This window comes from Leptonotus elevatus, chromosome 7, assembly GCF_054856555.1.
Source record: "Leptonotus elevatus isolate MCC_2025b chromosome 7, RoL_Lele_1.0, whole genome shotgun sequence".
In the NCBI taxonomy this organism is placed as follows: Eukaryota; Metazoa; Chordata; class Actinopteri; order Syngnathiformes; family Syngnathidae; genus Leptonotus; species Leptonotus elevatus.
Genome location: NC_141245.1, coordinates 24,488,621 through 24,504,747, shown reverse-complemented (window position 1 = coordinate 24,504,747; position 16,127 = coordinate 24,488,621). Strand labels below are relative to the sequence as shown.

The 16,127-nt window shown below is 41.0% G+C and overlaps 1 protein-coding gene across 1 annotated transcript in view; it reads left to right on the top strand.

Annotated features, from left to right (window-relative positions):
* Positions 1 to 16,127, top strand: part of frem2b (FRAS1 related extracellular matrix 2b) — a 97,869-nt gene that overhangs the window by 42,575 nt on the left and 39,167 nt on the right. The window contains exons 4-6 of the mRNA XM_086080436.1: positions 6,522 to 6,752; positions 12,080 to 12,205; positions 14,041 to 14,292. Coding sequence (XP_085936562.1) covers positions 6,522 to 6,752; positions 12,080 to 12,205; positions 14,041 to 14,292 — 609 coding nt within the window. The remainder of the gene's footprint in view (positions 1 to 6,521; positions 6,753 to 12,079; positions 12,206 to 14,040; positions 14,293 to 16,127) is intronic.

Here is a 16,127-nt window from a genome sequence, read left to right as displayed (position 1 = left end):
AGCCCGCAAATATTGTCCCAACTCCAACACATACGCAACCTTTGACCCCTCTCTACGGGGCCACCATTTACTCCGCGGTTGCACAATAGCGCTCGGTGGACGTCCCTGCGAGAGGTCACCTGCGAGAGGTCACCTGCAATTGGCGGCATCGTTCTAAACCGCGCACCCACCGAGCAATTTAGCGGCTGGAACGGAAACAAACAAAAAGGCCAAAGACAATTTGGAGTCGCTTTCATTGACTCTGTTAACAAGCGGGTGTTTACCAGGCATTCACTGCTTGTTTTTTTTTTTTCCTTTTCGGCGTCACCATTAAGCGTCTATGAAGCGGCGCTATCGTTTAAATGACTTCATGTAAAAGGTCAGATCCCGTGGCGTCATTAGCAGCTTCCCTCAAGGCCTCGCGCCGATGCAACTCTGGAGGCGATAATGCAAATTTCTCATCCCCGCAATTCAGTCGCCGTTTGAAATGAAAAGCAACTTAAAAAAAAAAAAAGAAAAAAAAATTTAATTAAAAGCAACCGTCTCTGCGTGGATCATTAAAAAAAAAATGCGTCGGGAGATTGCGGCTGACAAGACAGTAAGGTGCGAATGCGGAGTGTGAAATTGAAAAAAAAGCTCATTTCTAATTACTTGTGAGGGAAAAAAATGGAAATGAATGTTTCAAGTGAAAAGACTGCGTGATGATCCCCCGCGTGTGAAAGGCTCACAAATGAAAGCTAAACAAGGATGTGCAAATAAAGAACGTGGGCGGAAAATCAAATTGTTATGATTATCTGGAGCACGGCTTTGCTGTTTTATTAATGCCTGCGTTATAAATGAAATAAAGTCCACTTTGAACTCGCCGCACATTCTGTATTCAAAACACAGTCAGGCTGCTGCACGCATTCAAATTTGCTAAATTGACTCAAATATTGAAACGTTCCTTCTAATCATCCAATTGATCAGTCAAGAGGTTGCACTAAACAACTTGAGTTGCCCTTGAATCGCAATTAATTCATCCTCTCCATTTATAGACAGTTTGGACCATTTTAATTTGGTCCGCGGGGGGGCACGCTTCGATGATTTTGGTGTGGAAGAACAAGCTCATCAAACACTTTTTTGAGATGTGAGAGACGATTACCTTGGACACACAACAACATCGTGTTGCGAGTTTTCCCGTTGGAGTAAAAGCTGTTACAGCTCGAAAGTGGGGGAACATTTTTTCATTTCAGATCCTTCGTCCGTGTGTACAAGCTAATATAGAGCGTATGCTACAAACTGTTTTGCACAATTTCCATTAAAAGTAATAATATTCTTGACAAAATATTAAGTGGAGTTCCTCAGAGAAATGCTGTGGGTCCACTACTTTTCTCTCCCCGTCGTCGTGCTGGAATCGATCGCCGTGTGTCCCAATACTTTTGACAAGATTTTGTTTATCACCATCCAAGTTGATCAGTAATCAGTCGGACACAACTTTGTGTGGATTTCCTCAGAGAAACGCTTTAGGTCAAATTATTTATTTTTATTTTATTTATTTTTTAATTGTAATTAACTGCATGATTTCAATAGTTAACTCACAATTAATCGCACATTTTATATCTGTTCCAAATGTACAATAATATGTTTTTTCTAAGTTTCATATTCTTGTTAACATAAAAGTGGGGAAAAAAGTTAAATTTATAGAAATATTTGTGCGTCATTTTGTCATAGATACAATATTTTCATAATTATTCATAAAATTGAGTTAAAATTAAAATGATGTACTGCACTGTAAAAAAAAAAAAACAAGTGTGATATTTATCTGTGTTGAGGTCATATTTCTGCCACTAGATGGCCTAATTGCATTTGCAAGACATTAGTAGTCAGGTTTCCATCCAATTGTTTCAAATTTTTTATGCAAATTCACTGAAAATGCGCAAAACGGACATGCGACTTATGCCCGTTTCCGTCTTTGTTCTTCTTTTGCGAATATTGAGAGGGGACTCCGCCCCTGCAGGTGGCGCTATACACCATAAAGATGTGATCTACCGGTAATTTAAAAGAAGAAGACTAGGAAGCGCCGTGCGATGGCGTCAAAATGAATGCGCACATTTTCACACCCTTATTTTCAACATGTAAACAAAATAAATAGTAAGAAAGAAAAGAAATACAAAAAATGTCATCCATGTGGCAAGAACATCAAAATTGGCTCTGGTCTTGCAACAGACTTCACAAATGACCCCAAATGGAAAGTTGTCCCAAAAAGCACGAAAGCTGTTATAGCGGCAAAAAGAGCCAAGCCTTTTTTTTTCGTCTTTCATTTTCACATCCCTGCCGGCGAACGGCGTCTTAATACTTTTCTTGTCCATATGGCATACGAGCCCTTTGCGGTCCCGCCGCCCTCGTCAGATCAATGAAGAGCGAACGAGAACAAGCGAGAACAATAAACCTGCCGTCCGGTGATGGAAAGATCACAAACGTTGAAATGGGATAAGTCGGAACAATTTTGTCCTTACAAGCCCCTCAACAGCCGTACAACCTTTTATGTTGCGCATCGCTCACTCGATTGAGCGCGGCCTTTGCATTACCCCAGAGTGTGATTCGCCGTAAAGAAAATAACACATATTTTTCAAACAAAAAGGTCAAAACATCTGCAGACCCGACGAAAATGATCAAACATTATTTTTTTGTAGTTTGAACTCGATTTTACCGCTTGTACAAACACGCAATAATTTACGCTCATCGTTCCATGTGAAGAACGACCGCCGACTCGGCTAATTAGCCGCCTCGCTGAAATGAAGTGTCGCCCCCGCGGTGTGATTTTTTTGAAACGGGTCCGGGTTGCCATTCGAGAGTCGCCGCTGCCAATGCAGCAAGTGTGCTGAAGTTTCATGTGAATCCGTTCCCCCCCCCACCCCCCCCCTCGAGGGGGGGGGATGCTAAGATGGACCGTCTTATCTCCGTTTGGCTGCGCGGGAGCCGCTTTCTTTCCTCTCTCTGCTTACATATCAAAGTCCTCGCTTTCATTTCAAAGAGCAGGTGAATAAATCAGTTATAGTCTCCCGAAAAGTCAAACAAAGTATGCATTTCCTGTGTACAGCCTGAGCATCTTTCTTCTACAAGTGGAATTATTTAACGTTTTCTTTTCTTTCGGCTGGAGCACGATTGGCAATTTTGATTTTTTTTTTTAAATATTATTAACATTGTTCTTAGGTCAATGAAATTGCCCTTTTGGGCCTTTGAACATGATCCAAATGGCACCAAATTTGGTCGGACGCAAACAGGCAGAATTTGGTCTTTCAAGTCTTTCAGGAGAATGACCCAATCGGTACCAGCTTCGAATTGGGTGATTGTACAATTTTTTCAGTTTTGGTCGATACATTTAAGCACAGTCAAGTTATGTCAACTCCTTGTCATTTGGATATGTTGGAAAAACGTTTACATGTGTAGTTCCTGAACATGACAAGCCCCCCCCCCCCCCCCCCCCCCGAAATTTGGGCACTGGTGCCACCCATGAGGAAAAAAATAAAATTAAATAAATAGCCATTTGAGTCCAGGGAAGGATAACCATGCTTTGAAACGTATGGAATTACACCATCGCTTTCACAAGCACAAAATTTGGTTGGAAACTGTTCGAACCATGTTTTCATCGGGAGAGGCAATTTCTTGAATCGACTTCTATGACAATGTTGTGTTAAGCACAAGATGACGCTTAATCGTAACATGTTTGAGTTTTTGTCAATAAATGTAAGTAGCGGAAGTTGTCTAATCTTTTTTTAAAGAATAAGAAGAAGAAGAAAAGATTATTTAAAAAATTTGGGCCGCCAGGCGATTAATTTTTTTTCGTAATTAATCACATGACTTCGCTAGTTAACTCACGATTAATCACAAATTTTATATCTGCTCTAATTGTACAATATTTTTTTTCTAGGTTTTCATACTCTTGTTAACAACAGTGGAAAACAATTTAAACTGATAGAAATAGTTTTTATTATTTTATTCGCATGACCTTATTCCAAAAGTCAAAAATTCCATCTTTTGTATCCTGCGAAAGTTTGCATCCACTCCCTTCCTAAATCACTCGGGTTTGATATCAATAGATGGATATGAGGCATTTCAGTTTGGTTGTTTGCCCGTAAAGGCTACATTTATGCTTGTGTGATCAACAGGTATGCCGGAGTTGTCAATGTGTTCAAACTTCTTTCGGGCAAACCAGTTTCTCCTCCAAAGGGCCGATACTGATTATTAGTAGTCAAGGACGCCGATAACCGATATTTGGAGCCGATATTTATTTTCACTAAAAGCCAAAATATTGGCATAAAAAAAATACAAACTCCAGCTCTTTCTTTTATTTTTGTTTATTAAGCAACTTTTAGGGTTTGTAAAATATTGGGAGTTAAAAAAAAAATCTTAGTCAATAGACGTCTTTGTTTTATAAAAACATACAAAAAGTTCCGGAATCCAGGGGCAGTAGCATGTTTTCAAAAGTTAAATAAAAACGTAAACAATTGTTTTCTACAGTAAATAACATATTCTAAAATTTCAATTCCATTTTTACTTATCTTTGTTTTAATTTCAAACAAGAACAGAAGGTGCAGAGTTCCCAGGGTCAGCAGCATCTCTGAAAATAAAAAAATATACATTTGAATTATTTCCCTTAAGTTAACACTTTAAAAAAAAAAATGGATCTGTCATCGGCCATATGATTCTTCAAAATGGCTGAATATCGGTGCCGATAATCGGTCCATCCCTACTCTCATTTATTTATATTGTATCTACATTCTTCTGTGGACGGGTGTTGTCCTTCATGCTAAAACAAATAAATGAATAATAAATAATAATAAAAAAAATAATGTGCACTGAAATTGGGTCACCAGCACCGCATCTGAATTTAGAAACGAACACGTTTTATCACATTGAGTAGACGACCACGTGCCCAAAAAGCAACAGCAAGTCGGCCAGTAAAGTTCAAGCTTTAGTTTATTCATTGGTTTGCTTGTTTTTGTGCATTTGTGGCAGCCGGAATAATTGCCCTGCGGTGAGCCGCCATGTTTACTGCCAAAGCCCCGCTACGTGTTGTGTGCTCACTCAGAAGAGACAACGAAATCGGCGTGTGACATTTTACTGGCCTCGGCGCTCCCGCCGCCGGCGTCACGGCGACAGTCAAACGGCCTCGCACGCTGAAGGTCAAACACGGGCTCCAGACTGAGAAGACGGATAATTGGCTTCAGCTCGACCATAACCATCTGAGACGCGCCGCCTGGGACTGAAGATGGGCAGATATCGGACCAACTTTTGACCAATGGAGGCGCCGGGACCTTCGCCCGGTCTTATTGATGACTTTGTTTTACGGCTCGGTCAGCTGTTGAGAAGCCGCTGGTGTTTTTATCTGACAAATGTTGTCGGGGTAATCAAGCACTTTACTTTCAGTTCTGACAGCAGTGCGGGGAACAACACAGACGGCGGGAGCTGTTATCAGAATCTTGTAGGGTTGTAACTAAGGGTGTGGCCCAAAAAAATCGATTCTCATTTAGTACGATTCAGAATCGATTTTCAATGTCCCGAAATCGATTTCATTTCAATTATTTTATACTGCCTTCCCTTTGTTTGTGTGTGCCTTTATTGGGAGCGCTGTTCATGTTGTACCCAAATTGGCCACTCGGGGGCAGTGTGGTTCCACGCGGTCTAATACACTGTTAAGTTGTAGCCACATTCGAGAGTAGAAGGAAAAAGTCACCATCAAGTTATTCCAATGTTTTTTTGCAGTGTGGAGCCGTTCCTTTGAATGATAAAAGTGCCGCGAGTAGCGCGCTAATTAGCATTAGCGAGTCAGACTGGAGTAGATCATTACAATTCCTTGCACATCTATAGATTGAAGCAAAAATCATTGTCAATAAAATCATTTTGAAGCAAAAATCGCTCTCAATCGAAAATTGATGTAGAATAAAATCATTTTGACCCAAAAATCGGAATTGAATCGTGAGACATTCAAAGATTCCCTAAAGTCACAGTTCGGAACATGCGCTGGTTTTAAGGCAGGGGTGTACAAACTTTCCCCTTTTTGAACACGGTTCGAGTCACTAAAATCTGACTTTAATGATATCAAAATAAAACATAAATGGAACTTAAATCTTAAATCCTCCAATAAATGGTGCTTTCTTAAATAATGACAAAGATTCTACAATAAATACGTTTTCAAATTCAAAAACATAGTGTTAGCCCAGGGGTGGGCAAACTCGGTCCTGGAGGGCCGCAGTCCTGCAGTTTTTGGATGTTTCCCTTCTCCAACACAGCTGATATATGATCAGCTCATCAGCAAGGTCTACATAAGCCTGATCACGATCCCGTTGATTGGAATCAGCTTGCGCTGGAAGAGGGAAATCTCCAAAAAGCTGCAGGACTCCGGCCCTCGAGGACCCCCTGCGTTAGCCAAATAGCATGAGTGCCAAAGTCATTCATCAAAAATCGACTTTACCCCCCCCCTCTTATCTGAAAATGATCAAATGCAATTTGATCAACTATTAGGCTAAGGTAACCGCTCTTTGTTTGCATCCTCTGCAAAGGCATCGGCACCAAGGACGGAACGGCGCACAAGGACAAAGATTTCCGCGGCAAAGCTCAGAAGCAGGTGCAGTTCAACCCGGGTCAGACCGCCGCCACCTGGAAGGTCCGCATCCTGCCAGATAGCGAGTACGAGGTGTCCGAGACCTTCCAGATTGTCCTCTCCGAGCCCGTGATGGCCGTCCTCGAATTCCCGGACGCCGCCAGCGTGGACATCGTGGACCCCGATGACGGTCGGTCGCTGGATTTTACCCTCTTATATACGCTGTGAACACTTGCGTAATATCTGTTGTATTGCTGTTGGAGTATTTACGAGTACCTTGGCGTTGGTGCGAATGGTGAGCACAATGAACTCGTTTTTAGAGTTGCGGACGAATAAGGCGCACTTACTTACTCATTTCCTTTTGATGATCTTCTACTTAAAGACCCAGTTTGTAGTCCTTAGCGCCATCTAGTGGTCAATGAATAGCATTAGAAGCGCGCAGGAGAGACCACATTTCGCAAGCCTACCACCAAATCATATTTATTTATTATTCTCGCCGAGCAATGGCAGCCGAAAGACCAAGTGAGCCGGAATTAGCCACAGCAGCTAACAAGAGCGGCTAGCGGGAGTTCGTCGGAGCCATAGGTTGGAGTGGCTAACAAGAGTGGCTAGCGGGAGGAGCTAGTTAGAAAAAATAGCTAGTAAAAGCTTTGCGAGAGCATCTCGGCCGGCGACGACTTGGCAGCCATTGTGAAGCCTGGCGAGCGACGCCGGAAGACCGTGCGAGCCGGAATTAGCCACAGCAGCTAACAAGAGCGGCTAGCGGGAGTTCGTCGGAGCCATAGGTTGGAGTGGCTAACAAGAGTGGCTAGCGGGAGTTTGTCGGAGCCATAGGCTGGAGTGGCTAACAAGAGTGGCTAGCGGGAGGAGCTAGTTAGAAAAAATAGCTAGTAAAAGCTTTGCGAGAGCATCTCGGCCGGCGACAGCGACTTGGCAGCCATTGTGAAGCCTGGCGAGCGACGCCAAAAGACCGTGCGAGCCGGAATTAGCCACAGCAGCTAACAAGAGCGGCTAGCGGGAGTTAGTCGGAGCCATAAGCTGGAGTGGCTAACAAGAGTGGCTAGCGGGAGGAGCTAGTAAGAAAAAAAAGCTACTAAAAGCTTTGCGAGGGCAAAGCAGAACTTGACAAAGGACGGGCCCGAATCACGGGAGTTCGTGACGACCACCTGCGGGCTCCAACTGCGGAAGGTAAGCTGCGGTTGACCAGAGGTGGCAAATCCAGGTCCAGAAAATAAAAACCCTGCTACAGTTTGGCTTTAGCCTCAGGTGCTAGCTAACTAGCTCCCATGATGCTCGTTTAGCTGCTAGGGAGCTAGCTAGCTAGCACCAGGGGCTAAAGCCAAACTGTAGCAGGGTTTTTACTTTCTGGACTTGGAATTTCCACCTCAGTCGACCCACTGGATGCAACATAATCTTTTGCATACTACTGACCTAAACAGTCGTTTTTTTTAAAAATGAATGAATTATTAGTTCACCACTAGATGGCGCTAGGGATCACTGAATGTCCCTTTAAAACCTAAGGTTGTTTTTCATACCATTATTTTCTCTGTTTATGTCTACTGCTACTTTTTAGCGCAGGCAAGAAACCGAAGACCTCTTGTAAGCAGATTGCGTCGCGGTAGCTAATGAAGTGGCAACATTTAGCAACGCAATCCACGATATTCATCCTGAAGTGGAGCCTGATTTTCAACCACTTACCGTTGAAGTGTATTCGGGTCAAATGCACGGTGCGCAGGTAGGATGACCTCGCCACTTGCAATCATAGCATATGCGCCGTCGTCTGTAGAACGCAGCGCGGCCATGAACAAACGACTTGGGAGCGAGTGGCAATTACACACTAGAGTGCGTGTGGCCTCTCGGGGGGAGGCGGCTTTGTGCGGCAAAATGACTAAAGCCAAAGAAATAACAAGAGGGTTTTATGAAAAGTATGGGATAGAGACGAAGTCGAAAGTTGCCAAAGTGGGCGACAACTTAAGGAGCAAGCTGACTTTGGCCCAAGGGCTTTCGCTTCAGTTTCCGAAAGAGTAGGATTAACTTGAGAACTCGTTCGTATAGCGAGCTGAGGTCATGTGACATCTCATTAACTCATTCACGGCCATTGACGGCTATAGACGTCAAAAATTAATTTGAACTATTTCTATTAGTTTCACATTTTTTTTCCCCACTTTTGTTAACAAGAGTATGAAAACCTAGTATTTTTTTTATTGTACATTAAGAACAAATATAAAATGTGTGATTACTCTTTTTTAAATTAATTACAATGAACAATTTTAATCGCCTGATGCCCCTAATTAAAAAAAAATATATATATATTATTTTAAAAATTAGCGGCGTCAAACAATAATTTTTTTTAATTGTAATTAATCGCATGACTTCAATAGTTAACTCACGATTAATCACAAATTTTATATCTGTTCTTAATGTACAATTTTTTTTCTAGGTTTTCATACTCTTGTTAACAAAAGTGGGAAAAAAATGTGAAACTAACAGCAATAGTTCAAATGAATTTTTGACGTCTATAGCCGTCAATGGCAGTTAATGAGTTAAAAGTATCCGAGTAGATCATTAAACGGGGTATTTGTCCAAATTTTAGCATGTTCCCTCTATTGCAAAAGATGATCAGATAATATTGTAAAATAAAGGCCACAATGCCTTTGAAAAAAATAATATATATATATATATATATAATATATATATATATATATATATATATATTAGGGAAGTGGATTGCCTAGTACCTGCCGATTCGATTTGTATCGCGATTCATAGGTCACGATTCGATTCGATACCGATTAATCCCGATACGAATCTATAAATTTACTATTGCGATTTATTTATTTTTTTAACTCAAATTTGGAAAATACTAATCAGTAAACTTGTACATGTACGATTTGTATGAAAATGTATTTATCTGAAAATTCAGATTGCAGTCTGTTTCATGTTTGAACAGCACTGAAATCAAATATTAAGGCTTAATGTTCCGTTAATAGAACATTCTTCCATGCTTAATGTGTGAATCCTAACCCTAAGTAAGACGTTTTGTTGAATATTCCCATGAAAAAATTATGTTTAAAAATCGATTTGGCCGCATATCGAATCGATTCGAGAATTGCGCGCTGTAATATCGGCATATATTGCCGAATCGATTTTTTCTAACACCCCTAATATATATATATATATATATAGTAAAAATGCAACCTGAAAAGAAACTTCCTCGGGCCATTCGGTGTATTTGTATTTGTGCCTCCTTCCATGATGGTTTACATTTATTTGTATGTCTCATTCTTATCGGAGTGCTCCTGCTGTGTCTTTTCTACCAAGGACTTGCCAGATGTTAAAAATCCCGACGTGTTTACCGCGCTCTAAACCGCGCAAACATCAAACCTCCGGGGAAGAACTCGCAATCTGGAGGATATAAATCTGGCGGCCACATTAGGGTCAAGCTTTCGTGCTGAAGGATATTCATCGGGGCCACGGCCGCGAGGGAAGCGCAGATAAGCGGCGGCGCTTTTTTTGCGTGTGGAACGGTCACGGAATAAATATGGGGGTGGGGGAGATGTGCAACAACAACAACAAGTGAACAAGGGCGTCTGTAAACCCTTTCCGCTGTCGCCGAACATACACGAGTGCTGAGATGAGGAACAGCGCAGCGTATAAATATGGAGATGCAAGTCTCAGGGGACTTTGCCGGCTGGGGGAAGGCGGGATTGGCTGTCAACTATTTATGCAAATGAGCATGTTTAGTTGCTCGTTTGTCCCGCGCAACATCGGGCCCCTGGTGGACAATCGTCATGCGACGTTTCAACAACATGGGTTCCTCGTCTTTTTTTTTTTTTTTCGATGCGTTTTTGGCAGCTCAGGGAATCGACAAAGAAAACACTTTGTTTGTTTTACTGCGCCGGGAGCTGTTGTGTGTTGTCAAGGTCCCGTTCGCGTGCATAACGACTGATGCCCACGCAAAAAGGGAAACAAAAGCTGCAATAGAGAAGTCTTGCGTTGTGATTGACAGGCCTAATGAAGAGAAATTATGCATTTTTTTTTTTTTTTTTTTTTTTAACAGGTTTCTAATTAACTTCTGTGACAAGCTTTTGTCAAACTACCCCTCGGATAAAGAAATGACAACACAACAGGGCACTTTTGCACATCATTATGCAAGACTTGCAGAACTCAGCCCCGTTTTGAAGGGGCGGTGCTGTCTCATGAAAACCGCTTTTGTTGCCACGGCGACCAAGGAGCGGCAGGAGGTGGTGCATGTGGCATTTACTTATGGGAGACCCCAAAAAATGTCAGCAGCTTTTTCAATCAGAAATGCAAGTAAAAAAATGTAAATGGATTTTTTTGCACTGATTTCGAATCCCTACATTTTTCTCAAGTGTTCATTAGGATGATAATGATATGAATTAAAGGCTCAGGAACAGATGGAATTATTTTCTGAAACGTCATAGCTATCAAATAAATTACAACGCATGGTAAAAATCCGCATTGCTTGGATAAGTCAAAAAAAAAAAAAAATTCTCTAAAACTTGATGGTCTACAAAAAAATAACAAAGAAATAAGGACACTTATTAAATCAACGTCAAAAATAAATTTAGGGACACATAAAGCCAATTCTAGTTAAAAACGGACTAATTTATTCATATAATAATGTATACAGTATACGTTTTCATCCTCTCACTCACTTTCAGGCCAGGTTTGTCGGAAATTAGTTTTGGTTGTCCACTGCCTGAAATAAACGAATGCATGAAATGAAATTAAAATATATAGCATTATTATAAATAATATATAAAATAATCAAACTTGTAAAATGCTGATGTAAAATTATTTTGGGGATTACATTTAATCAAAATTAACAAATTAAATGATATATGCCCTATAACTTTTATTTTATATAATTTTCATTTTGAAGAACTTTGCTCCGTCCACGTAATGCGAAAATCCAAGAATAATCGACACCCACTGATTGTATTGGAATAAACAATCCCCCAAAACTTTAATAACTGGGTATATACCACCAAAAAAGGGTTTTCCACAAAATGGCGTTTGCCTAAAAAACTATAAATAGCTTCTTCTTTTTTTTTTATCAAAATATAGAGAATTTATATATTTATATTATCATGTGATATTAAAATGTACATGTATAAAAAGTATTACAATACCACCTTAAAAAAAAAAAAAAAGTGTGTGAATCTTGTTGTGTGCTCTTTCGACATTTGATTGCCCGAGCAATGTGCTGCTACGTTCAAAAGTGAACGTTCATAACTACACCGAAATGGAATCAAAGTCGTGTATTTCCTCTCATGCTGGGAGTGCATATCGGAGTCAATGTTCTGTGGACAGAACATCCAACGGCGTGCGAAGTGCACGTTTTGCATTTAAACGATTTTTTGGCTCCCCCTCTAATAGCTCATTGCGCTTCTCGTTCACTTCATCACGCTCAGGCGAAAAATATATATCCAGGGACGCGAGGACCAGTTTTGAGTTTCCTAACGCTCGATTTTGCGCCCCCCCCCCGTTCAGAGTCGTCCGTGTTCATTCCGGCGGCGGCGTACAACATCGAGGAGGACGTCGGCGAGCTGATGGTGCCGGTGAGGCGCAGCGGTGACGTCAGCCAGGAGCTCATGGTGGTTTGCTTCACCCAGCAAGGTAAAACCAAATTGTCAGCTGGAGGTCGTTTCTCTCAAATGCAAATTACTTTTATTATTATTATTATTATTATTATCTTTTGTTACAAGGGCATTGAATGATTTTTTTTTTCTCTCTCTAACGTTCTCAAGTGAATTTTTAAGGGCTACAAAAAAAGATGATTAAAGTACGCCTCAGCGCAAAAGCTGATCATTTGTCCCGATTGTTCTGAAACAATGGACGTCGGCATATTGTCTCAAATCGACACCGGCACTCCAACTTCCAAGCGTAATCATGTCTTGCAAAAGTTTTAGCACATAAAACCGGCAAAGTCGGCCTGGTGACAACGTTATGGGACACACGAGGAACATGAAAAAAAACAAAAAGCCGTATAGAGGCAGACACACCAGAACATAAAATGAATAAAAACAGAAGAACAAGGTTGTTTAACACTCCTCTTATGCTCATTCCTCGGAAACACCACGGGTCAATTTGACCCATTATTAACGACACTACTTAGCATTTGATTTAAATATGTGAAATAATAAACCATAAGAAGATGAAATACAGTTGCGTCTCTAAGGTCTGTCTGTGAATTTAGCACTAACGTTCCTGGGTCAATTTGACCCGAGATGTGACTGATTATCTCTCTTGACCATGCCATGCAGAAGAAGTTCATACTTAAAATTTTAACATGGGTCAATTTGACCCGCAACACAAAAGCATAGTTAAACTTGAAAACTTGAAAAAAAGTAATTATTTTGGAGATGAAGAGAAATTCAATAAAACCTCCAAAGCCTAACTATGAATTTAGCATATTCCTGGGTCAATTTGACCCGAGATGTGTTTGATTATTGAGAAGTGCCAGAAACGAGGGGGGTAATTAATTGTGTATGTTGATCACGCCCAGCAGAAAAACGTCATACTTGAACTTCTACTTTTAATATGGGTCAATTTGACCCGCAACACAACAGCAGAGTTAAAGTTGAAAAATGGGAGAAGATGAAGACAAATTCAATGAAACCTCTCAAGCTTAGTAAAGTGAATATGAATAATGGGTCAATTTGACCCATTATTAACGACACTACTAAGCATTTGATTTAAATATGTGAAATAATAAACCATAAGAAGATGAAATACAGTTGCGTCTCTCAGGTCTGTCTGTGAATTGAGCACTAACGTTCCTGGGTCAATTTGACCCGAGATGTGACTGATTATCTCTCTTGACCATGCCATGCAGAAGAAGTTCATACTTAAAATTTTAACATGGGTCAATTTGACCCGCAACACAAAAGCAGAGTTAAACTTGAAAACTTGAAATGTAAATAGGCAAAAAAAGTAATTATTTTGGAGATGAAGAGAAATTCAATAAAACCTCCAAAGCCTAACTATGAATTTAGCATATTCCTGGGTCAATTTGACCCGAGATGTGTTTGATTATTGAGAAGTGCCAGAAACGAGGGGGGTGATTAATTGTGTATGTTGATCACGCCTAGCAGAAAAACGTCATACTTGAACTTCTACTTTTAATATGGGTCAATTTGACCCGCAACACAACAGCAGAGTTAAAGTTGAAAAATGGGAGAAGATGAAGACAAATTCAATGAAACCTCTAAAGCTTAGTAAAGTGAATATGAATAATGGGTCAATTTGACCTGAGGGCATGTTAAATAATCCAAAAGAACCAGACCAAAAAAAAAAAAAAAAAATCCAATTAAACCCAAGGCTTACCATTTCATTGCAAATATGTGAAATGATGCGTCCGGGCAAAACGAAAATGGAATCCATTGACTCCTTCCAAGTTGTAAGTGTGAACTCTGCCAATCATTCATTTCCATTTTTGTCAATGGCCCTAGCGTCAGCCGCTGGCACGGTGCCCACCACCGTGCTGTCCTACTCGGACTACATCTCGCGGCCGGAGGACCACCACAGCGTGTTGCGCTTCGACAAGGGCGAGGCGGAGAAGCCGTGCCGCGTGGTGGTCATCGACGACTCGCTCTACGAGACGGAGGAGAGCTTCAACCTCACCCTCAGCATGCCCATGGGGGGCCGCCTGGGCGCCCGCTTCCCCAGCGCCAGGATCACCATCGTGCCCGACATGGAAGACGGTAAGACCTCAAATAATAATAATAATAATAATAATGATAATGATAGGAAAGAGCAAGCGGCGTGTCTGTTTGATGGTGTCTTAGATTTGGATGTTAAAAGTCGTTGCGTCAGCATTGCCTTCTTCAGCCATATTAGCATTTGTCTTTGATGTGTTGCACTCTCATCGTTTATATTTACATAAACTAATGTCGTGCTTTTTTTCTTGTATTTTAATTTGGACTACAATGAAAGGGATAAAATTGTGGATTTGGTGGGGAGAAAATATTGTCCGTTATTTGCTGTTTATTCACTTATTTGCAGAAACCAAAGCTGTGTCTTATAAAAAAAATATTGTTATGGCGCCATCTGGTGGCATCTTGTTGCCGAGACCCTACGTCGAATTGAGGGGAGGAGCTTCTCCTTAGTCAGGCCATAGCTTTGTCTAATACAGAAAAGTGCTTTGCCGCCATGTGTAGGTGACAATTGGTGTGGACCTCTGCATTTTTTTGGTGCGAGATTTTTTACGGAAAAATCCAGGAAGTGAAGACAAAGATGAGGAAAACCGTACCTGTCCATTTTATTTTCATGGCAAAATACTAATTAAAGTAAGTTTGTAAGAATTTCAAAAGCCTCTTAATATCTGCTATATTTGTGGTTTAAATGATGAACGTCGACACTGGTAATGGTTTTTGGGGCGAACCTCGCTCGGGTTCGGTCGTGTTCTTCCATGAAGAGCGACGGTTGACTGTACTTGCAAGTTTTCCTAATTTGCATCAGGACTCGGTTCCGATCCCCCCCCCCGGGAACATTGATTTCACTTTACCACCTTTCAAATGTACATTTTCATGTTTGTCCAGCGGGTTGCTCAAATTTCTCCCGTTTCAAGCAATGCAGCAAAACACTCGCCGATGTTTTTTTTTTTTCTTTCGCTACTCTACGATGCTGCCTTGCTTCTGAAGCGATTGATGTTGGTTGATAGCGCGCATGTAAAAAGGAATGTGTAAATGAGAGAAGGAGACGCGTGGGTTTTTGATGTTGCAAATGCTAATAGTTTTGATGGTAAAACTGATTGCATCAGCGTTGCCTTTTTAGCCCATATTAGCATTTGGACTTGACATTTGGCGAGGTGTCGTCATTTTGGCGTCATTAGCCACCCGCAGCTACTGTGGCTGTTAGCGTAATACACCGAGCTCAGGGACATTTTGTACCATTTAATCCCACCCCCCCCCCCAAAGACATGAATGTACAGCAGGTCAAGTTTGCTAGGAGATATTCACTTTTCAAAAATATACTACCGTTCAAAAGTTTGGGTTCACCAAGAAATGTGCTGATGTTTGAAAGAAAAGCACTGTTTTTTCAGTGAAGATAACTTTAAACTCATCAGAAATACACTACGCGTTGTTAATGTTGTAAATGACAATTCGAGCTGCAAACGTGTTATTTTTTTGGCGCAATATCTACACAGTAAATTATGTAGCGTCAATTTGACTATTTAGAGTGGGACCAAATAGACTCAGTTTTAGAGTAATATTTACACTTGGAAGAGAGTAAAGTAAAGAAATGGGAAGAAAAAAAAAATACAAATAAAAGTCACTCAAGGGTTGAGGAAGGAACTCACGACCTTCAGCTTGGGAGACAGCCGATCTACTCCCCGAGCCACGCAGCTCCTGCTGTGTGTTAGTATATCGCTCATGTCAGCTGAAATCTCCTTAACTCCAAGAGGTAGTAGGAGGAGGAGGAGGAGGAGGAGGGGGAGGGGCATAGCTCAGATGGTCTCCCAAGCTGAAAGTCGTAAGTTCATTCCTCAAACCTTGCGTGATTTTTTTTTTTTCCGATTCTTTATTTTACTCTCTTC